Here is a 22,736-nt window from a genome sequence, read left to right on the forward strand (position 1 = left end):
CCTCCCCCCTCCATGTTTGTAGAGTACCTCTTCTGTGCCAGGCACCATTCTAGGCTCTGAGGATGTTTACTGAACTTCTGGATAGATTTCCACAGGAGAGGAGAGGCATCTGCTTTCAAATCCACAAAATGAAGAGATGAAGCCATTGTTTGGGTGACCCATGGGAGGTGTCCCTCAGGGGGACAAGAGACTTCTTGGTGATGCTGAGACCCCAGGCCGTGGCATTCACAGACTTGTAGCCACACACTCTGGGGAGGCGGAAGAGATGAGCCATATTCCATCCCTGTGCCTCCCCCCCCCCCCTTTTGGGAGAATCTTTCTCCCAGAGGAACTTGTTTTGGCTTGACTTTGGTTGCCTTTCCCAAACCATTCATTTATCAAGTGCTTTCTGGGTGCCAGACACAATGCTAAGGGCTTACCCTGAATTATCTAATAGATGATAATCCGAACGGTCCCCACGAGACAGGAGTTGGGATGTCTAGTACTGTAGATGAGGAAACTGGGGCTCAGAGGTTCCCTGAGGAGGGAGCTGGAACCTGACCCACACTCTTAACCTCCACACCACACAGCATCCTCTGTCCTGATAAGCTCTTGCAAAACATTTTACAAATTAAGTTTTAATTATATCAGTATTACAGGAATATGTTCTCTTTATTAAAAAACTGTGGGAGCTTTTCTGTCCTCTTAATAAATCCTGCTTTAAAAAAAAAGGAAGAAAGAAAAGAAAGAAAGAAAGAAAGAAGGTCGTGCAGATCCTTTGCCCATTTTGAAATTGGGTTATTTGTTTTCTTTTTTTTTGAGTTGAAGTCTCACTCTTGTTACCCAGGCTGGAGTGCATTGGCATACTCACGGCCTGCGGGGATTAGGCGATCCTTCCACCTCACACCGGTAATCCCAGCACTTTGTGAGGCCAAGGTGGGAGGATTGTTTGAGCTCAGCCTGGGCAACATAGCAAGACATCATCTCTACAAAAGAAAAAAAAAAAAAAAAGCTGGGTGTGGTGGTGTGCCTGTAGTCCCCAACTACTTGAAAGGCTGAGGTAGAAGGACTGCCTGAGCCCAAGGGGTTGAAGCCATGGTGAACCATGATCATGCGACTGCACTCCAGCCTGGGTGACAGGGTGAGACCCAGACTCAAAAAACAAAAACAAAGACAAAAAAAGAAAAATTAAGACATTACAATTACAATGAAGGCTAAAACCCCCTGTGGTCCTTCCCATCTCAGTAGAGATGTCATAATAGAAAGCACAGTGTTCTAGTTGGGGTCTCCATTTAGACATTAAAAAATGTAGTTATATTTGTGTGCACCTGTGGAAAATATATAGTGCTATTTTGTGTAGGGATATTTTATTCCATTAAAAAAAAATACAACTGGGATCATTCTTCAACTTGTTTTCTACTCAGCAGTGTTTCTTTTCTTTCTTCCCTTTTAAGAAGGGATAAATATTTAATTAAATATCACTGCAAAGAAACCGCTAAGGCATTTTGTCTTTACAGAACTTTGGGAAGAAATGGCTGAGCAGAATATATATTTTAAAACAATAAAAAATGTATCTCTAAAGTGCAAAACTTTAAAAAGATACATAGGATATCCATAGAAACTATACCTCTTGATGTTTTTCATAATTTATTTATTTGACAAATAAAAGTTGTGTATACTTATCCTGTGAAACATGGTTTGAAATATGTTTACATTATGAAATGGTTAAATTGAGATAATTAACATATGCACTACCTCACCTTTTTTTGGTGGTGAAAACACTTAAAGTCTACTCTCACTTTTCAAGAATAAAGTACGTTGTTATTAACTGCAGTCTCCATGCCAGATGACGGATCTCATGAACTTATTCTCTCCTTTGACATGTTGTGCCCTTTGACCTGCATCTCATCAACACTCCCTACCCCCCCCAGGCCCTGTCACCACCATTCTGCTTTCTACTAGGAGTTCAAATCTTTTTAGAGTCCACATATAAATGAGAGCACACAGTGCTTGTCTTTCTGTGCCTGGCTTCTTTGACTTAGCGTAATGTCCTCCAGGCTCATCCATGTTGTTGTAGATGACTGGATTTCTCTCTTCAGGGCTGAATGGTGTTCAGTAAACATATCACGTTTTCTTTATCCATCCATCTGTTGATGGACACAGGGTGCTTCCACATCTGGATTGTTGTTAACACAGCTGCAGTGAACACAGAAGTGCAGATCTCTCTCTCTCGCTCTCTCTCTTTTTTTTTTTGAGGTGGAGTCTCACTCTGTCTCCCAGGCTGGAGTGCAGTGGCATGCTCACGGCCACCCCAGCACTGACCTGTTGTACTTTGGCAATCCTTCCAAGTAGCCGGAACTATAGGCGCATGCTACCACGCCCGGCTGATTTTTGATTTATTGTAGAGAAGAGGTCTCACCAAGTTGCCCAGGTTGGTCTCGAACCCACGGGCTCAGGCAGTCCATTCTCCTCGGCCTCCCAAAGTGTTGGGATTACAGGCTGAGTCACAGAGCCCGGCCCAGACCTCTCTTTGACATACTGGCCTCATTTCCTTTGGAAGTGGGATTGCTGGATCAATATGGGAATCCTATTTTTTTTTTTTGCAGAATATCCATACTGTTTTCCATAATGGCTATACTAATTTATAGTCCTACCAACAGTGTGCAAGGGTTCTCTGTTCTCCATATCTTCCCCAGCACTTATATTTTATCTTTTTGATAATAGAGGTGACATCTCATACCTGCTTGAATTTCTTTGATGATTAAGGATGAACATTTTTTATATGCCTGTAGGCTACTTAAATACCTTCTTCTGAAAAAGGTCTGTTCAGGCAATCTCCTCGGGTCCCCTCCACTGTGGGAGATTTTCTGTCCTCTTAAAAAATCCTGCTTTAAAAAAGAAAGAAAGAAAGAAAGAAAAAAGGTCGTTCAGATCCTTTGCCCATTTTGAAATAGGGTTATTTATTTTCTTTTTTTTTTAGTTGGAGTCTCACTCTTGTTGCCCAGGCTGGAGTGCAGTGGCACACTCGTGGCCTGCTGGGCTTAGGCGATCCTTCCACCTCAGCCTTCCAAGTAGCTGGAACCACAAATGCACACCACCATGCCCGGCTAGTTTTTTTTTGTGGTTATTTGTAGAGATGATAAGGTCTCACCAAGTTACCTAGGCTGGTCTCGAACCCCTGGGATCAGGCAATCCTCTTGCCTCGGCCTCCCAAAGTGCTGGGATTACAGGCTGAGCCACCACACCCAGCCAGGTTATTTATTTTCTTTAAAGAAATTAAAAAAAAAAAAAGAGATAAGGTCTCACTATGTTGCTCAGGCTAGTTTTGAACTCCTGGCTGCAAGAAATCTTCCCACCTCAGACTCTCAGAGTGCTGGGATTATATAGGCATGAGCCACTGTGCCTGGACTCATGTTACTTATTTTCTTACTATTGAGTTGTTAATTTTCCTATATATTTTAGATATTAACCACTTATCAGATACTCAGTTTGCAAATATTTTTTTTCCCATTCTTTAGGTTGTCTCTTTACTCTGTTGTTTTTTCCTTGACTGTCCAGAAGCTTTTTAGTTTGGTGTAATCCCATCTGCTTCTTTTTTACTTTTGTTGCTTGTGTTTTTGGGTCATGTCTGAAAAGTCATTGCCCAGACCAATGTCAAGGAGCTATTCCCCTATGTCTTCTTCAAGTAGTTTCATAGTTTCAGGTCTTGTATTTAAGTCTTTAACCCATTTTGAGTTGACTTTTTTTTTTTTTGGTGTGAGATGAAGGTCTAATTTAATTATTTCAAAAATTTAAAAATCAGATTTATTTATTTACTTACTGTGTTTTTGGAGACAGGGTCTTGCTCTCTTGCTCAGGCTGAAGTGCAGTGGCACGATCATGGCTTCCCATAGTCTTGAACTCCTGGGCTCAAGTGAGCTTCCTGCCTCAGCTTCTCGAGTCACTGGGACTACAGGTGCATGCCACCATGCCCAGCTAATTAAAAAAAATTTTTTTTGTAGAGACAGGGTCTCATGCCCAGGCTATTCTTGAACTCTCAGAATTTTAAAAATAAGAATTTCTTTTGCATTTAATTTACCCAGGTTTCCCAACACTATTTATTGAAGAGACTGTCCTTTCCTCATGGTATGACACTCTTACTGAAAATCGGTTGACCATAAATGCATGGATTTATTTCTGGGTTCTCTATTCTGTTCCATTGGTCTGTGTGTCTGCTTTTATGCCACTGACATGCTGTTTCAATTACTCTAGCTTTTTGAAGTAAGGCAGTGTGATATCACCAGCTTTGTTTTGCTCAAGATTGCTTTGGCTATTTGGGGGAGACATTTTGACCCTCTTGGCTATAAAGTTAGGGTCAAAATATATTTTTCCAAATGTTTTTATTCTTTCTGATAGAAGCTGATAAGACTGAGGAGTATAATCTGTTTGGAATTTTTCTGCCACTTGTTTCAAATGGATTAAGAAATGAAAGACTCATTTCCTTTTTGGAAAACAAAAAGTCATTGTTTCACTAGCGAGTCACTGAAGACAAGATTTAAGAATTTGGGGATCAAGTCTCAGAGTTCTAGACTGAGGGTTGGCAAACATTTTTTGTGAAGGACCAGAGAGTAAAGATTTTAGGCTTTGCAGGCCACATGGTCTCTGTCCCAACTACACAGCTCTGCTGTTATAGTGCAAAACCAGCCACAGACAACTAATACATGATTGAACAGTAGCTGTCTTGCAACAAAACTTTATTTACAAAAACAGCCGGTAGGTCAGATTTGGCCAACGCCTGAGCTAGACCCCCAGGATGCTTCCAAAGTCAAGTCCTAAAGGTGGGGAAGAGGGAAAGGATGGAGAAGCTAACTGTTGAGTCACTTGGCAATATTTCTTCTGAAACATAGATCCTTCTGGGTCTGTTTTGAAAATGCCCACATCACTGTTTTTACCTCTGTCTTGTACTCCATAGGAGGGCTGCACCCTGTTATTCATTCACTCCTCTAAGGATGGATAACAAGGTTGCTTCTCAACAGCGGGTCTTATATAACAGTTGTGTGGCTGCCAGGATTGTGGCACATCAAGTCCGTGTGGTCTCCCCCCCCAGGGCTAGGGGCAAGGTGAAGCACTGTCGCATCAACCGGGATGGCCGGCACTTTGTACTGGGCACGTCAGCCTATTTTGAGAGCCTGGTGGAGCTCGTCAGTTACTATGAGAAGCACGCGCTCTACCGAAAGATGAGACTGCGCTACCCCGTGACGCCTGAACTCCTGGAGCGCTACAATATGGTAAGTAGTTGATTCCCTTGGAATTTGGTGGGATCGCTTTTCTAAAGTTGTAATTCATCCACTCGTTCAGCTAGCCTTTACTGAGTACTACCGTGTGTTTGGTACTGCTGTTGGCCCTGGGGATACAAAATTGAGCACACGGGACAAAGACCCCACCCCTATGCTTCTTGCAGTCTAATGTTGGGGACACAGACAATAGCTTAGATTTAAAAATACACATAGCATGTGTCAGATGGTGATAAGTGCTAAGGAGAAAAAGCCAGGAAGGTGGATAAGTAGATGCAGAGTGATGGGGAGGAGCTGCAATTTTCAAAGGGTGGTCTAGGAAGATCTCACTGAGAGGGAGTGGGACATGCAGCTGTCTGGAGGAAGGAAGGGCAGCAAGTGCAAAGGTCCTGAGGTGGGAGCCGGTGTGACTGGAACTGAGAGAGTCTGGTGGGATAGAACCAAATAAAAAAGGGAACTCACTGGACTACTCACGTAGGGCTTGGAAGGCCATTGTAAGGCTTTTTCTCTGAGTCATTGGTGGGTTCATAGGGCAAGAGAGACCCGATGTGATTACTGTCTCAATTGCTACCACACAGATTCCTTAATTTATTGAAAAGAGATTTATTGTGCCCTGACCATGTGCCAGCACCTGTTCTAGATACTGGGGATACCGTGGAACAAAGTCTGCCTTTGGGGAACTTAGGTTCTAGAAAAGTGAGATAGTCGTACACACCTGAGATCTTTTCGGGTAGCATGGATGGTAACGAGGGAAATAAAACAGGATGGTGGAGTGAAAAGGGTTGAGTCCTACAGTGAGTTGAGGGGTGATCAGAGAAGACCACCTCAAGAGGGTGCAGATATGAGATGAAGCCTAGAAGAAAGGAGTGTCTAGACCAGGAGACATGAAGGGAGAGAGGTATCTGAATACAGGGAGCAGCTGTGCAAGCCCCGAGGTGACTTGGACAGAGAGGGAGCCAGTGGGTGGGAGCCCAGCCAGAGAGGACTGGAAGGGTGGGGGAGGATGGATGGTGGCCGTGGTGTGCTGGTAAATGTGTAAACAGCTCTCAGGAGGAAAGGCCCTGACAATTTCTGTGGTGTAAATACTTCCATGGTGGTCAGTTTCAAGCTACCAATGTGCTGTGGTTGAATGTGGAGTCTGGAAGAGGTGTAGGCAGCAAGCTGTGAGCTCACTCCAGCACACCTTGGCTCTTAGGATGTATGTTTTTACAAAGGAACACCGTGCCTGGTGTGTAGTAGGCCAGGATAGGGTGGTTCTCTGGATTTGGGGTAGCTTCCAAGCTTGGGAAACTTCTTTATAGATTCTTACTCCAAAACCTGTAGCTGTAAAGCTTATAGGTTCTTAACTTAGAGCCACAAGAAAATGCTGAGGTTTCAACTCTTCTTTCAAATAATAGGTCAACCAGGGAAGCCTAGACCCTTGTTTAGGTACAGGCTATTCCAGGAGCATGGATTTTCCCATTTCTTTCTTTTTCTTTTCAGGAGAGAGACATAAATTCCCTCTATGACGTCAGCAGAATGTATGTGGATCCGAGTGAAATCAACCCATCCATGGTACAGTGTGTCCTCCAATTCCCACGATTGCCTAGTCACCAGGTTGACGTGAATTTTACCGCACCATGCCCCCTTGCTCTTCATGGCAGTTATAACAGGGCAAAGAACATTCTGGAAAACCTGGTTAAATAAGAATTTTTTTAAATTTGAGATGAAATGATGATTGACAATTTGAAGTTTAGTTTCAGGGAAAAGGTTAATAGAATTCCATCCAAATGCAACTGTGCCTTGCTAAAATTCTGGGGTTTGATGAACCACCTTTGGGCCAAATGGCTTCTAATTAGAAGTCTTTCCAATGTTTTTTGCTCCCTGCCTGAGCCCGCAGTGTTTATAAATTCCATTTGGTTCGCTGACCTCCTTGCAGTGTGCAAACGCTATCTCCTCTTCCCACCCTGACTCCGTCGTGTAATTTCATGCAGGTAGGCATGGATTTTACTCTTAGCCCCTGGCGCCTTCTTGTTCTGGTTTCATTTCAAATTTAGTCTGAGCCGGTGAAGAAAGAAGAATGGTGGCGAATTTTCTGTTTGGGGGACTGTCTGGCACACGATTAGTGCATGTGACTCACCTGGGAAGGGGCCCTGCTTGTGGGCTCTGTTAGAACCCAGACATGAATTTTCTTTTTTTTTAAATTTATAATCCCTGGCCAATGCGGGTCTCTTTCGGCAAGAAATGAAGTCTTGAAAAGTTGTGGGCAATTTGAGCTGTGCGTGGAATGCATGAAGGGATCTTCGCTTGGAGTGAGAACTTTTATTAGAAGGGAAGGCTGTTTTGGTCATGAGAGTGGTCACCCCTCTCCCCTGGGGATGGATGGGTTTTACAGATTTAACTGGGGCCTCTTAACTAACTTCAAGCAGATGGAATGTCTTTCTCTTTGATGGGATGACATACTCGGGGTTTATTTTGAAGGGTGTGAGTCTTTTTCCCTTTGTCCTTTTAAATGTAATTTCATAAATCAGGGGCTGCGAACTCCATTATCCGTGAAGGTCGGGCAGATGACTGAGAAGAAATATTCCTCTCTCTCTTTTTATTTTTGTAAAGACAGGGTCTTGCTATGTTGCCCAGGCTGCTCTCGAACTCTTCAGCTCAAGCAATCCTCCCACCTCAGCCTCCCAGAGTGCTGAGATTACAGGCCTGAACCAACACACCTGGCCTCCACTCTCTCTTTATTCTGCCATGATAACGATAAAATAGCGCAAGTCTGGTGGTAAATGGCAGTTGGCATTTGGCTTTGTGTTAGCCAGATGGCAGAGGGTGATGGAGTCTGGGGTAAACTGAGGAACACATCCCCCCCACCCCCCCGCCAAGAGTAGCTACTCCTGAGTAGCAGTTGATTCTTGCCTTTCGAGAGGGCAGGCTAGGTCTTCTGATGTCTCAAGACAAGCCTAAAATCTGGATGGTTTATGTGAAATCTCCCAGTTTTTAAATCATGGCAATTAGGCAGTTTTAGAGAAAATCTTCCTACACTGTGTGAGTCTAGTAAAACATAACCATGTGTGGGTCTTCATCTAAGCTGCCATTCTATGATGAGGGCATCAGAGTATAATTTTTACTGTTGTAAAGATTGAAAAATGATGTAGCAGTTAAGAAAATCCACACTGATGAAAGGAGAAAGAATCAGCCCTCATTTCGCCATCTTCAGGTGGTAGCTCTCTGTGTTTTTGGTTGTTCCAGCCCCTGGTCTTTGCCTACCTGGAAACATTTTCCAATCACCACTGCCCATACCTGCTATTTTAATTGTACCTTGGTCACCAACTGCTTGGTCACGCTTGGTTTCCCCACTGCTAATCTTCTCAATGACCATTTTTGTCGAACCTGATAGGTCAGGTCATTTAGAAGAAATACACAGATTAGAACTTTAACTTCCGCCGGGCTCGGTGGCTCAGCCTGTAATCCCGCGCCTTTGGGAGGCTGAGGTGAGTGGATTGCCTGAGCCCGCGGGTTCGAGACCCGCTTGGGCAGCGAGACCTCATCTCTACAATAAATCAAAAAATCAGCTGGGCATGGTAGCGCATGCCTGTAATTCCGGCTACTCGGAAGGCTGAGGCGGAAGGATCGCCGGAGCCCAGCAGGCGAGGCAGTGGTGGTTGGGAGAGGCCACTGCACTCCAGTCTGGGAGACCGAGTGAGACTCCCAACTCAAAAAAAAAGAACTTTAACTTTCAACAGAAAAGTACAATGCTGGGTGACTGCCAGCTTAGTCGTTTCCCCATCAACAGCTGTTGGGGGTCGTTTCTCATTTTTGCTCTTGTAGTTAACACTAAAATGAACTTCTTTACACTTTCAGCATCTTTTACATTATTTCCTTCAGGAAAGTTCTTGGAGTTGGAATGACTAGATCAGTCGTTATAGGTAAAACATGTCCCTAACCACGTCAGGTGTTGTTTTGAGCTCTTGGCGATGGTTCACTTATTAATTCTCATAGTAGTCGCTACTTTCTGTGCCCATTTTACAGGTGAGGAAAGGGAGGTATGTGAAGGTTGAATCACTGCGGAGGTCACATAGCTAGTAAGATGTGGAGCTGGAATTTGGGCCCAGCAGTCTGGCTCTTAACCACTTGGCTGTGCTGCACATCTATTGGGTCATCTGGCAGGTGGCTTGTTCCCCTGTAGTTCACCTGTCACGGGGACCTCTCCTGCCATCTGTCAGCCTGGAGACTTTCTCCTTGTGGAAGCCATTTATGTCACGTCCCTCTGCCATGGGCTGTATCTGTGGCCTTGGGGACCGGGCTCTGGTCCTTACATCCTCCTTTGAAGCGGGATACACAGGTACACCCTGCTGTGTTTGCAGTTGGGGGAGAGAAGGGCAGGGACTTTGTTAGCCTCCAGCTGGGGATCTCTCTGGCAGAGCTTCTAGAACTCACACTGCTTCTTTTGGAACAGTGGAAACTGTGGCAATAACTCACTGTAATCGATCCAGTTCTGGACTTAGCCACCTGCCAGCTGGTTGGTGTTGGACAAGGTACTTCATCTCTGTACCTCAGTTTTCTCATCTGTAAAATGGACATAATCATGTGACTGCCTAACTGTTGGCATTGTTGTAAAGGTTAAAGTGAGATACTATAAGACTTAGAACAGTGCTTTGATGAGTCAGCACTTAAGAAATGTGAGCTGTTGTCAGTTGTGTCATTACATGCATTATTTCATTTAATAGTCTTAACGCCTGTAATCCCAGCACTTTGGGAGGCCAAGGCGAGTGGATTGCCTGAGCCCGAGGATTCAAGACTCACCTGGGCAACTTGGAAGACCTCATCTTTACAATAAATCAAAAATTAGCCAGGTGTGGTAGCGACCACCTGTAGTTCTGGCTACTTGGAAGGCTGAGGTGGAAGGATCGCTGGAGCCCAGCAGGTCGAGGCTGTGGTGGCCGGGAGTATGCCACTGCACTCTAGCCTCAGTGATGGAGTGAGACTCCAACTCAAAAAAAAATTGTCTTAACGACCCTGTGAAATATGTAAAAATTTAATTTCTATTTCACATGTGGGGTAATGGGGTCAGAGAGCCTCAAGCTTATATAGCTATTAAGGGGCAAAGTAATGTTTTGAACCTACATGTCTGACTCCATAGCCAGTGCTCCGAGGAGCAGGTTTACCGGATTCTTTGTGAATTATCTTTTCCAATTTCCTTTGGGTGGGAGGAGAGGGAACAAGCCTCTGATCTAAGCAGATTTGGCAATTTCAGAGGCTTTTCCATTAATGTTTTCTTGTTGTGTGGGTGTTCATTTTGTCATGGATTTACGCTTGCCAAGCAGGAGGCATTAAAGTAAATTTACTGAAGACGCATTTTATCCCAAGTAAGTTCTCTCTTCTTTTTTTCTTTTCTTTTTTTTTTTTTTTTTGAGTTGGAGTCTCACTCTGTTGCCCAGACTGGAGTGCAGTGGCCGCTCCCGGCCACCGCAGCCTCGACCTGCTGGGCTCTGGCGATCCTTCCGCCTCAGCCTTCCAAGTAGCTGGAATTACAGGCATGCACTACCACACCCGGCTGATTTTTTGATTTATTGTAGAGATTTCTCGCTGCCCAAGCGGGTCTCGAACCCGCGGGCTCAGGCAATCCAGTAAATTCTCTCTTACTTGCTTCTACCAACAGAGACCATGTGTAGATGAATTTCATGAAGGAGTACCTCAGTCACTCCTGCGAAATGCCAGTGTCCTGCAGGAGTCTAGTTAGAGGACCTTTGGCCTACATAGAAATAGTGGTAAGGCTCCCAGGACAGCCGAGAAATGGTGTTGCCCTTGAACTTCCAGGAGGATGGTTGAGCACAGATACTGAGGACTTCACGGGTGGCAGACGTGGCTTAATCTAAAAGGCATATCCTTTCTTTGTTGAGGAAATGGAGCAATGTCGGGTCACTCCCAGGTGCCCTTGGCTCTGATCAGGCCTGGCCCTGCACCTGCTCCCTGGTGACTTTGTGGAGGGGGTGCCTTGGCTCCTTTGCAATCCCAGACTCTTGCCAGCAGGTGGCGCTATAACCTTGGCCTGAAGCCCACTGTTCCCTAAGGAGAGCCCAATTTTTGGTGTGGGGGACACAGACCCTCCCACTCCTGTCGCCCAGTCTGACCTTTTCCTTCTTATTTTTCCTGAAAGCCTCAGAGAACCGTGAAAGCTCTGTATGACTACAAAGCCAAGAGAAGCGATGAGCTGACTTTCTGCCGTGGTGCCCTCATCCACAATGTCTCCAAGGAGCCCGGGGGCTGGTAAGGCTGAGTGGGGGCTGGGATGCTTGGCAGGAGACCCTGACTTGTCCTTGGTGACTCGACTCAGGTGCTGGCTGAGATGTGACCCTCTTCGGCCGTTCTGGCCTGGTTTTGACCTGTTGTGCTAAGTCCCTGGGAAAGTGGCTTGGTGCATGCTCTGTCTGGGAGAGTGGATGCACAACAGTGTTAACAGTAATCATTATATCATATATATCCTATTTCATATAATTATATATTGTATAATTACAATAGCAGCTACCATTTATTGAGGTCTTACTATGTGCCAGGCACTCTGTTTATTGCTTTCATGAACCGTCTACCCACATCTTCATTATAACCCTGTGGTTTTGGCTATGATTATACCTACTTTACAGATGTGGTGAGTGAGACTTTCCAAGGTCACACAGCTGCAAAATAGTGCAGGCTCTTCCCATGACGCAAGGCTGTGTGCTATTTTAAGTTCAAATTCTTATGCTATTGCTTAGTCCTGTGCTCTATACAATGACCACACCCTGAATTGAAGAGAATACATTTTTTAGGATAAAGGGACCTAGGTGTGCTAGGGCTGTTACCTCTTCCATTTTTTCACCTTGGAAGAAAAGTTCACTGTCCATCAACAGATCCCTGGGCAAGTAGTTTTGTGGGGTAGCTTTTACTGAGAGCTATAAGAATTTGCTTATAACCACGAGCACTGGCAGAGACTCAAGCACCTCACTGACTGGATTTCTCCCTCCCATAAAATGCTAGACCTGACTTAGAAATCTAAATAGCAGCGTGTATAGAGTACATTTGTGTGCCAAGCACTGTCTTAAGCACTTCATTGGAAAGAATTCATTTAATCCACATGATGACCATATAAAGTTGGTTGTATTGTTACCTGCATTTTATAGGTGAGGAAACGGAGGCACAGAGAAGTGTAGTATCTTATCCAGGGTCGCATAGCAGGCTGAGATTTGAACCCAGGCCTTCTGACTCCAGAACTCACACTCTTAACCTCTCTTATCTGCTAGATCCTTTCCTATCCTCCTCCAGGGGCTTCTAATCCAGAGATTTTCAAACTTTCTTTTTAAATGAGGGAACCTTGTTCCAAATCAATTTCTACCTGAATCCTCAGAATCAAAGATGAGTAACAGCAGAGTTATCTGTTGAAGCTGGAGTGGGGGCTTGGAGCTTGGCATCTGCTGTCCCCAGGAGCCCTGGCATTCTTCCTCGGAGGCTCCCAGACCGTTTGCCGACCACGGAGCTCCCCAATTCAGAGGCTTAACTTTGCCAAGGCCCCGCTACTCCAAGTGCCACAGTCAGAGCTGAGGTCTCTCCCAGGCCCGCGGGTGCTCCCTCATGGTGCTGCTGTCTCTGTCAACGTCAGTCCTGTTCTCACTGAGTGGGTCATCTACTCTTTTGGAATTGTGGGTGGAGACTAGATGATTACTCCAAGTCATAGTTTTCCATGATGAGTGCAACAACCCCGTGCCTTTCCACGTCTCTGATATGCAGTTCTCCAAAGTTCTTTTTTTTTTTGAGATAGGGTCTCTCTCTCTTTGTTACCCAGGCTGGAGTGTGGTGGCACAATCATGGCTCACCACAGCCTCAAATTCCTGGGTTCAAGTCCTCCTGCTGCCTCAGCCTCCTAAGTAGCTGGCTCACACCACCACACCTGGCTAATTTCTCTTTTTCTTTCTTTCTTTTTTCTTTTCTACTGGGCTCAGGCGATCCTTCCACCTCAGCCTTCCAAGTAGCCAGAACTACAGGCGCGCGCCACCATGCTCAACTAATTTTTTGATTTTTATTGTAGAGACAAGGTCTTGCCATGTTGCCTGGGCTGGTCTCGAACCCCTGGGCTCAGGCAATCCTCTCTTCTCCACCTCCCAAAGTGGCTGGGATTACAGGCGTGAGCCGCCGCATCTAGCATTTCTCCAAATTTCTAAGGCTCCTGTCTTGAGCTGAATTAAGAGACTGGTGGAAGTTCCTTTAGCAAAGGATTAGGTAAACCACCCAGCCACCATGGTTATTTTCCATTCATTCTCTGGTAACAATAGTGCCACCTAGTATGCCCCTTTTTTGCATCCTCCCAAACTGGTTTCTGCGTAGCTACGGTGATCAAATGATTTTTGTCTAAACCAAGATGCTTTTGATAGTGTGGGGCATGCTATTAATAATAATGAGAATTGAGAGCAAGAGATATTAACTGCTCAGTCCCGGACAGATGGTACACATGATCGTCCTAAATATGGCCTGAGGTGGGTCTGGAGCAAGGAAGGTGAGGGGGGCGTGAAGAGGGCTTATAACCTGTCGTCCCGTGTTCCCACTAGGAAAATGGAGCCGTCAGTCCTCCCTCTGCTTACTCAGGCCAAAAAAAACAGTTAAGGATTTCCCACCACCATGGAGTACAGACTTGATTTAAGATCAAGAAAGGTCTGTTATCACGGGGAAGACAGATGTGTAATTATAACGAGGTGTGGCTGCCTGAATGGCTGTGGGTGCAGGAGGCTGGGGGACCACAGAGGAGGAGTGCTCAGCCTAGGCAGCAGTCAGGGAAGACTCCCTGGAAGAGGAAATGCCCGAGCTATGTCTTAAGTGGTTAGTGGGAGAAAGCTGGATACAAAGGGCATGGCCCAAGACAGGGGAGCTAGGTAGCATGGTAGGGGCATGGTGGGGCTGATGGGCCATCTGGAATGGAGTTTGAGTCATGGAGAGTTAGGAGGTAAGGTGCAAGAGCCCAGCCCGTGCTAGGCTCGGGCTGTCAGGCTAAAGAGTCTGGGCTGGATTCTGAAGGTCCAGGGGAGCTGTCCTGTGGCATGGGCAGGGGTGCGCGTTAGAGAGCCCCAGGCTGCAGAAAGTAGCTCATGAGATGGCCAGCTTGGAAAGAGGAGACCCACGTGCCTGGGTGTGAACTTGGGGGAAAGAATCGTGGAGGTGCTCACAGTCTGGTGGGGTCAAGTCCCGTTTATAGTGCTGTTACAAAGGTAAAGGAGCTGTATTTTAGCTGAATATGAACAAGAATCAAAGCTACTGCATGCTAACTATGTACGAGGCAGGCGTTGTTCCAAGCTTTGGGCATCTATTAACGTAGTGGAACTGGAGTTTGAGTCTAGGCAGTCTGGCTCCAGAACCTTCTTCTAAATTCACAAGCCTCCTGACATGGGGTTGAGCTGTTGTCTTGTCTGGCCTCTGACTTCCGCTTAAAGCACTGAAACTTTTGACTTTTGGTGTCTTTGAGCAAACAATGAGGATCCTGGTAAGAGGAAGAAAGTGAGTCCCCCATGACTCATGGATGATGAGAACAAAAGCAGAAGTTCCCTTGGAGATGCTCCACTGTCACAGATAGTGACATCCCTGTCACTGGGCCACTGGCTGCCTTTTCCCCATCAGAATCGAGCCAGCAGCTGGGTGTGAGTGGGCAGTTGTGGGTTCTTCCTGCTGCCCAGGGGCGGGCCATGAGGCTCTCTGTTCTTATCCAGGTGGAAAGGAGACTATGGAACCAGGATCCAGCAGTACTTCCCCTCCAACTACGTGGAGGACATTTCCACAGTGGATGTCGAGGATCTGGAAAAGCAGGTGGGTCCTCCTATCGGTCCTATGGTCGTCTTATCATGGGGAAGGACCCACCGATCCTGTTTCTCAGGGAGCCTCGGAAGCCATCTCGGGGGTGAATCAGAAGGCTGCCTGGAAGAAGGGGCATGCGAGTCTTAAAAGTTAGAGTTTAACAGAAAGAGACTGGCAGAAGGGAGTTCCAGGTGGGAGGTATGTTCTAAGGGAGGTGTGGTGGTGGGAATGTGGTTGTGTTCCATATGCTCAGGGTGTGGCAGAGACATGGCTCCCTTGCTGTGTCTGTCCTTACCCGTATATCAGCATTCACCTGGTAGGGGAGAGAGGGGGTGGCACAGTCAATGGAACTCTTCTGAGACCAAGATATTGCCCATCTCAGTCGGCCCAGGATGGCTCCAGTGTGCCACAGGAGGTGGAGCTGGGAAAACCTTAAAAGCTAGGTCTGTAGAGCCACGGGCTTTGCTTCCCCAGGACACTTGGAGCCATAGAAAGCTCTTGAGCTGGGCTTTTGTAGACCAGATAGTCCCATCTCATCATAATGTCAGATCAAGGGGTTAGGATGTGTTTTGAAACCAGATCTGAGGATGCATTCTGCAGCCCGTTCTGGAATTCACGAGGCACGTTTCTCACGGATCGGAAAACGAGACACCGACCCTCCTGGCTCCTGGTACCACAAGGTCCCTACCAGCCCCATACCTCATTATTTAGCTCTCTCCCTGTGGACGGAGCCTGTAATGAAAATGCATTTTAAACAGTTCCACAGGCAGTGTCTCTGCTAAACGGTATGCTTCGGAAACTGGTTGTCTTTTTATTATTCCCGTTACAACTAATGTGAGTTATGTCTTGTTTCCTTACAGATTATTGAAGACAATCCCTTAGGGTCTCTTTGCAAAGGAATTTTGGACCTCAATACCTATAACGTGGGTACGTGCACACACCATCTTAGCCTGGATCGCCACCCCTACCCCCACAGCCTGCCCTCAGACCTGGCCCATACAGGGAGGCCGCCGACACCCAGGTTCTGAACGGCCTTGGACTCGGATGCTGGTCGAGGCTCAGTGCCAGGGTTGGGCTGGTCAGTGAATGCGATGCTGTTAATATCTGCTGAAGCATACATGCTAAAACAGAGTCTGGCATACGACACGTGCTAACTGGCGGTTAGCTGTTGTTAGGACCAAGGTCACTGTTAGGATTGCAGGGACCTGCCGGGGTTCCCAGGCTTTTGGAAGAAGTGCTGCACTATTGCTCAGACTGATGGGGCACGTGGAGTTGGGAGTCCTGAGTTCTAGGCCCACCTCTGGCACTCAGTCGTCATGCGATCCCGGGCTTGTCATGTCTCCTCTCTGAACCTCAACTTGAGAGCAGGAACCCTAGCCTGGCCCTGTGGGCATCTACTCCAGGGGATGCATGTGAAGGCATGCCCCCCCGCCCGAGGCTTGTCCCATGGCCACAGGGCTGTGGTTGGCACTGGGCTTCCTGGGCCTTGAGCGTGCTGGATTTTGAGTGGGCATACTGCAGCTGCCGTGTGGAAGGGTGCTCTGGGCAAAAGCCCCGGTAGTGTTCTCTGGGCAGCTCATGTGCCTGCGGCAGGTCTCACGATTCCTGCAGCCATCTACTTCCTTAGCCTGGACTCACCGCTCTGAGATCCTTCCTGTGGCATCCTGGGCGTGGTCCCCTATGCTTCAAGTGACAGCAGTCCCAGGAACCTCCGGCTTCTGTTGCCAGCCCTCTGATTTCTACTTATCACCTGCCTTTTCCCCCTTTACAGCCATCAGCAGGACAGGTAGGGAGGGGTGCTTTGCTACAGTGGTCAGATGAGAAAACCTAGCCCCTAAGTGACCACAGCCCCTGCTAAGGCCCCAGGGTGAGTTTACAGGCAAGCTGGGACTAGGGGACTCAGGACTCCTGCCTCCACTTCTGATTCTCTTTGTGTCATCTCCTCTCCTGTATTTACAGAATGGAGGTACATGGCTCAGTGGTTGTGGGTAGGGATCTTGGAGTCAGGTTCAATTTGAGCCTTGGCTTTGCCACTATTAGCTACTTTCTCTCAATGAGCCTGTTTTCTCTCCCATAAAATGAGCATGGCATGAGCAGTACCCCCACAGGGTTGTGGTAACAATGAAATAAGACACAATATGCACCTGTAGTCCCAGCTACTGGGGAGGCTGAGGTGAGAGGATCACTTGAGGCCAGGAGTTCGAGTTCAGCCTGGGCAACATGGCAAGACTCCATCTCTTAAGAAAACAAGACACAGTACATGTAATCTGTGTAAAATATTACCTGGCATCTAAGAGCTCAGAAATCTTAGCCACTAATATTATTTGTCAGATATTTTCCCCCTCTTAGAACCTTAACTTTCTTCTCTATGAAAGGCTTTCTCTGTGGAGGGAGAATCCACACCATTCTTTTCTCCTAGCTTCTGGAGACTGTGGCAATCCTTGATGTTCTTTGGCTTGTGGCTGTATCACAAGCCACTCCTGTCTAGAAAGTGGAAGTCTCTGCCTCTGTCTTCACGTGCCCTTGTCCGTGTCTCCAATCTCCCTCCCCTTTCTGTTATGAGGATATCCATTATTATCTTAAATCCAGGATGATCTCATCTCGAAACCCATAACGCAGTTATATCTGAGAAGACTTGATTTCTGAACAAGGGTCACATTCACGGGCACGAGTACTTGACGATCTTTTTGGAGGACACTCCTCAGCCCACTGCACACCTTGAGGAGTGATGTGTGAAGAGCCCAGGCACTGCTTGATGCACAGCAGATGTCCCTGTCAGTGCTAGCCTTTGACGATAGCAGGGGCGGTTTGGTTTGGTTCATGAGAGAAGCAGCTCAGGCAGCGTGCAGTCTTCTCTTTGTGGCCTTCTGGTAGGCTGATCAGGACTTTTCTTATTGTCTCCCAAAGTGAAAGCCCCACAGGGGAAAAACCAGAAGCCTTTTGTCTTCATCCTGGAGCCCAAGAAGCAGGGTGATCCTCCGGTAGAGTTCGCCACGGACAGGGTGGAGGAGCTCTTCGAGTGGTTTCAGAGCATCCGGGAGATCACCTGGAAAATTGACACCAAGGTAGGCTCTGCTCACCTGGGCACAGGTGTACCCGGCGTCCTCAGGGTCCTGGCATTCTGCTGAGGCTGCAGGTGGGTCCAGGCAGCAGGAGGAGCAGACCCAGGGGACACATAGAATTCAGGCACCTTTCCTTAGAGCTCGTGGAGGTCCCCCTGGGAGACTGGATTTGGTTCAAGCCTTCAGGAGGCTCAGTGTGTTCAGGATGCTTGGTGGTGTTCTTATCTGGTCCTCTGACGCTACATATCTTACCAAGGAAGCACTGCCTCCCTTACTTGGACTGTTTTCCCATATCTAAACATTGTGCAAAGCAATCTGGATCCTCCCTACAGCAGACATTCACTGAGCTTGCCTCCTTGGGCCCTGGGAACTCAACAGTCAATGAGACCCAGTTCTTTCTTATGCAGAAACTCTCTCTCTAGGTAGGAGTAGTAGATTTCCAGGGCTATCTTAACTGGAGTAGTAGATTTGACTGGAAGTATTTTGAGATGGTGTGGGCTTCTGGGTAATAATGGGAGGTCTGGAATTGGGCAGACTGGACTTTGCCTCCTGGACCCTGGGCAAGTAACTAAGACTTCTCTGGGCCTCTGTTACCTTGTCTACAGCGTGAGAAGCCACATACCTAACTCAAAAGTGTTTTGTCATCCCGTTGTCATTACACCAGGGTGATGTGAAAAGTGTTGCCACCTTGGATGATGGAGTCCTGTGCTATCTGTCCTTTCTTGTGGCTGCAGAACTGGAAAGAAATGTTATGACTTCCCATATACTCATTTGCTTCTAAACAAGTCTTGACCCAAGGGACTGATTTTAAAGCCTCCCTGGGACATCCTATGCCCTCTGACCTCTGGCTAGAGTTGATGAGGCTCTAAGGTACTTGGAGTGGTCACCCACCAGAGTGGTCACCTGGTTGTCCCTTTCCCTGGGCCAGTATCTGGTCACTAAGGGGCCCCTTGACTCACTTTTCAACTCCTCTGGAGGAAATCTGTTCTCTTTAGGAGACATTTTTTTGCTCTACTCCCGTGATAGATTGTTTTGAGGAGACTTTCTGCAGAGTGGCTGGTCATACGGGCACCCTTCCTGGTGAGGTCTATCATTTTTTCCCTGTCCCAGAATCTAGTCAGGGGGCTCTCAATATGGCTCCTTATTCTTCCCATGGCTTGTCACCATCACCAGTCACGTGGGACGAACCATGAGCTTGTTGCCAGTAAGGCTGTTCTCTGATGGGAACACCCACGTCCTCAGATGCAGTACCCCTCTGAAGTACAGGGAGCGTCACGGCCTTGAAGCTCATTTGAAAAAATGATTTCAGATGGAGCAACCTGGCACTTTCACATCTCTTAATGGAGGAAAATGTGACTTCCTTAGAGGGTTCTCTCTCCCTCGCCTCCCCCCCCCATCCCCACCGCCCCACCTTCCCTCCAGCTGCATGAAGGTTTCTGTAATGAAGCCTGGCTGTTCAAGTCCTTTGATATACGTTCCTCCTTAATTGGTTTTTATATTTGCTGAGATTTCATGAGAATGATTTGCAACATCTTATTGCATTGGAGGGCTAAAAATACAGGAGTCAGCAGAGTTGACTGAGTTCTCCTCTCTGGGCACAGCCACCCGTGTGAGGAGCAGGCGTCGGGACAAGGAAGAAGGCCCAGTCCTGTGTCTGCAAAGCCAGGAGGGGGTGAGCTCCCAGCTCATTGCCGGTGCTCCTGGCCAATGCTTGTGCCTATGCCCCTTGGAAGTCTGTATTTTTTTAATTTTTAAAATTTATTTTATTTTAAAGATGTGGGGTACAATTCAGGGTTAGGTATGTAAGTTGCCATTGTACAGGTAAAGTTGTGGGCCTCCCTTTGGTCCCCACCTTGCCTGGCTTAAGATCAGGTACCCCCATAAATGTTACATTCCTCCCCTCTCTCCTCTGACAGTTTTCGGCTACTGCCAATCCCTTTCTTAGAGTATTATGGTAAATGTTCAGGGTCCGCTTATGAGTGAGAACATGTGGTACTTAGTTGCTTGTTTCTGTGATAGATCACTGAGTATCATAGACTCTAAATCCATCCAAGTTGCTGCGAAGTCAATACTTTTGTTCCTCTTTATGGCTGCGTAATATTCCATTGTGTATTTGTGCATTTTTTAATCCAGTCTACTTTCGATGGGCAGCATGATTGGTTCCATGTTTTTGCTATTGTAAATAGTGCTGTAATAAACATGTGTGTGCAGGTATCTTTTCTGTAGAGTAATTTAAGTTCCTCCGGGTATATTCCCAGAATGGGGATTGCTGGATTTTATGGAAGGTCAATTTCTAGTTCTTTTAGGAATTGCCACACTGTTTTCCATAGAGGCTGAAGTAATTTGCATTCCCACCAGGAGTGTAGAAGCATTCCCTCTCTGGTCACCTCTGGTCACTGGGTGGAGTGGTCACAAGAAGATCTGCCTAGCTGGTGGCTTTCCAGAGCCTGCCCACTGAAGTGTCCTGACTTCATGTTCTGAGGTAGCCCAAAGGGTGACATCTGTGGGTCTGGAGAGTATTTGTCATGTAATTTTAAGGCAGCAACTGGCATTTCTTCTTAGACTGATTATCTCCTGCAGAGTGTAGAAAAGCATAAGTGAAGCCGTGTAATGTGTCATAGCTCTGTGCTTTATGAGTGAAGCCAGCATCACAGAATTCGACATAAAGGCAAGAGGTCCTGTCCGCCCTCATTTTGAGCAATTCTGTTGTGATTAGAGGTGAGCTGTGTTGTTTCTGGGGTTTCTTGCCTCCAGACAACCAACCTCCTGGTGAGAACTGTGCGCTAAGAGCACAAAGCCAAGTTGGTACTAGGACCAGGAGAAAATGCCCAAGGTTTGAAAAGAAACAGAGGCCGGGCATGGTGGCTTGGGCCTGTAATCCTAGCACTTTGGGAGGCCGAGGTGGGAGGATTGCCTGAGCCCAGGAGTTCGAGACCAGTCTGGGCAACATAGTGAGACCTTGTCTTGAACAAAAAATATAAAAATTAGCTGGGTGTGGTTGTGCATGCCTCTAGATCCAGCTACTCAGGGGGCCGAGGTGGAAAGATCGCTGAGCCCAAAAGATTGAGGCTGTGGTGAGCTGTGATCATGCCACTGCACTCCAGCAACAGAGTGAGACCTTGATTCAAAAAACAAAAAACAAAAAAAGAAAGAAAAAAACAAAGGAAATATGGCTTCAGTTTCCTCAATAGCACTCTGCTATTGACAGTCTGGCTGACATCTTCTTGCTCCATGCCCATTCCATATACATCAGTCCTTCTAGTCTGACTGCTGGAGCTTGCTTTGTTCCTGAGGAAGTTCAGGAAGGATGGAGAGGACTGGGGAAAACTGGGTGTGGGTCAGTGAGCTAGGGCCAATGTCAGAGGCTTAATGGCATGCTCAAAGCTGGTCCTGTTGCTAGAGCTCGCGTAAAAGGCCTGCTTGCTGGTCCTTGCCAAGGTCCACTTTGGCCCTAGGAATGGTGTTAGTGCTTGTGGGAGAAAGCATTCTTACAGAAGACATTGATGCTCACACCTGTTTGTTTACCAAGAGTGACTTTTCAGTCTTTGCTGAGGGACCCCTCAGGGTAGTCTGAGTTGCCACTCTTTACTATTTACCACATACCTGGTGGAGTGCTACAGCCTCATTATTTAATTCTTTTTTTTTTTGAGTTGGAGTCTCACTCTGTTGCCCAGACTGGAGTGCAGTGGCCGCTCCCGGCCACTGCAACCTCGACCTGCTGGGCTCCGGCGATCCTTCCACCTCAGCCTTCCAAGTAGCCGGAATCACAGGCACGTGCTACCATGCCCGGCTGATTTTTTAATTTATTGTAGAGATGAGGTCTTGCCAAGTTGCCCAGGTGGGTTTCGAACCCGTGGGCTCAGGCAATCCACTCACCTCAGCCTCCCAAAGCACAGGATTACAGGCTGAGCCACCGAACCCGGCTTATTTAATTCTTATAATAGCTATGTGAGATGCTTGTTCATAGTAGCCTCCTTTTACAGTTGAGGAAACTGAGGCACAGTGAGATTATATGACTTGTCCAGTTGACACAACAAATAAACAACAGGGTCAGGTTTTGAACTCATGTCTCTGATTCTAGTTCTCACTGTCTTAACCACTGTGTTCAGCTGCCTCTGTCACCAACTCACCACCAATCGCTGGGACACTTGCTACTCACAAGGCCGTGCTGTCAAGGGCCATATCTCTGGAGGGAAGCAAGTCTGAGCACTAGTATAGAATGGCATTCATGTAGGACAGTCAGATGAGAGCCGGTGCAAGGCAGGTCAGATGAGGCAGTGAGTGATCTTAGAAGGCTACGGAAGGCAGTATTCCTTCCCAATCATGGCTGGAGGGGGCAGATATAGGCAGGAAGGCGAGGAGTCAGAAGGTCATTGCTGTGGTTCAGAGGGACCAAGGATGTGGACTCTGGGACCAGATGCAGGACACATTTTATTTATTTATTTATTTTATTTTACTTTTTATTTTTTTGAGTTGGAGTCTCGTTCTGTCGCCCAGACTGGAGTGCAGTGGCCGCTCCTGGCCACCGCAGCCTTGACCTGCTGGGCTCCGGCGATCCTTCCGCCTCAGCCTTCCAAGTAGCCGGAATTATAGGCACGTGCTACCACGCCCGGCTGATTTTTTGATTTATTGTTGA

General features: G+C 47.0%; 1 protein-coding gene across 1 annotated transcript in view; it reads left to right on the top strand.

Annotated features, from left to right (window-relative positions):
• PLCG2 (phospholipase C gamma 2) overlaps positions 1–22,736 on the top strand; it is a 177,732-nt gene that overhangs the window by 119,896 nt on the left and 35,100 nt on the right. Inside the window, exons 19-24 of the mRNA XM_008064981.2 lie at positions 5,066–5,246; positions 6,735–6,806; positions 11,386–11,495; positions 14,954–15,050; positions 15,899–15,965; positions 17,946–18,103. Of these exons, the coding sequence (XP_008063172.1) occupies positions 5,066–5,246; positions 6,735–6,806; positions 11,386–11,495; positions 14,954–15,050; positions 15,899–15,965; positions 17,946–18,103 (685 nt within the window). The remainder of the gene's footprint in view (positions 1–5,065; positions 5,247–6,734; positions 6,807–11,385; positions 11,496–14,953; positions 15,051–15,898; positions 15,966–17,945; positions 18,104–22,736) is intronic.

Source organism: Carlito syrichta, unplaced genomic scaffold (genome assembly GCF_000164805.1).
Source record: "Carlito syrichta isolate Samal-C Ts95f unplaced genomic scaffold, Tarsius_syrichta-2.0.1 Scaffold308119, whole genome shotgun sequence".
In the NCBI taxonomy this organism is placed as follows: Eukaryota; Metazoa; Chordata; class Mammalia; order Primates; family Tarsiidae; genus Carlito; species Carlito syrichta.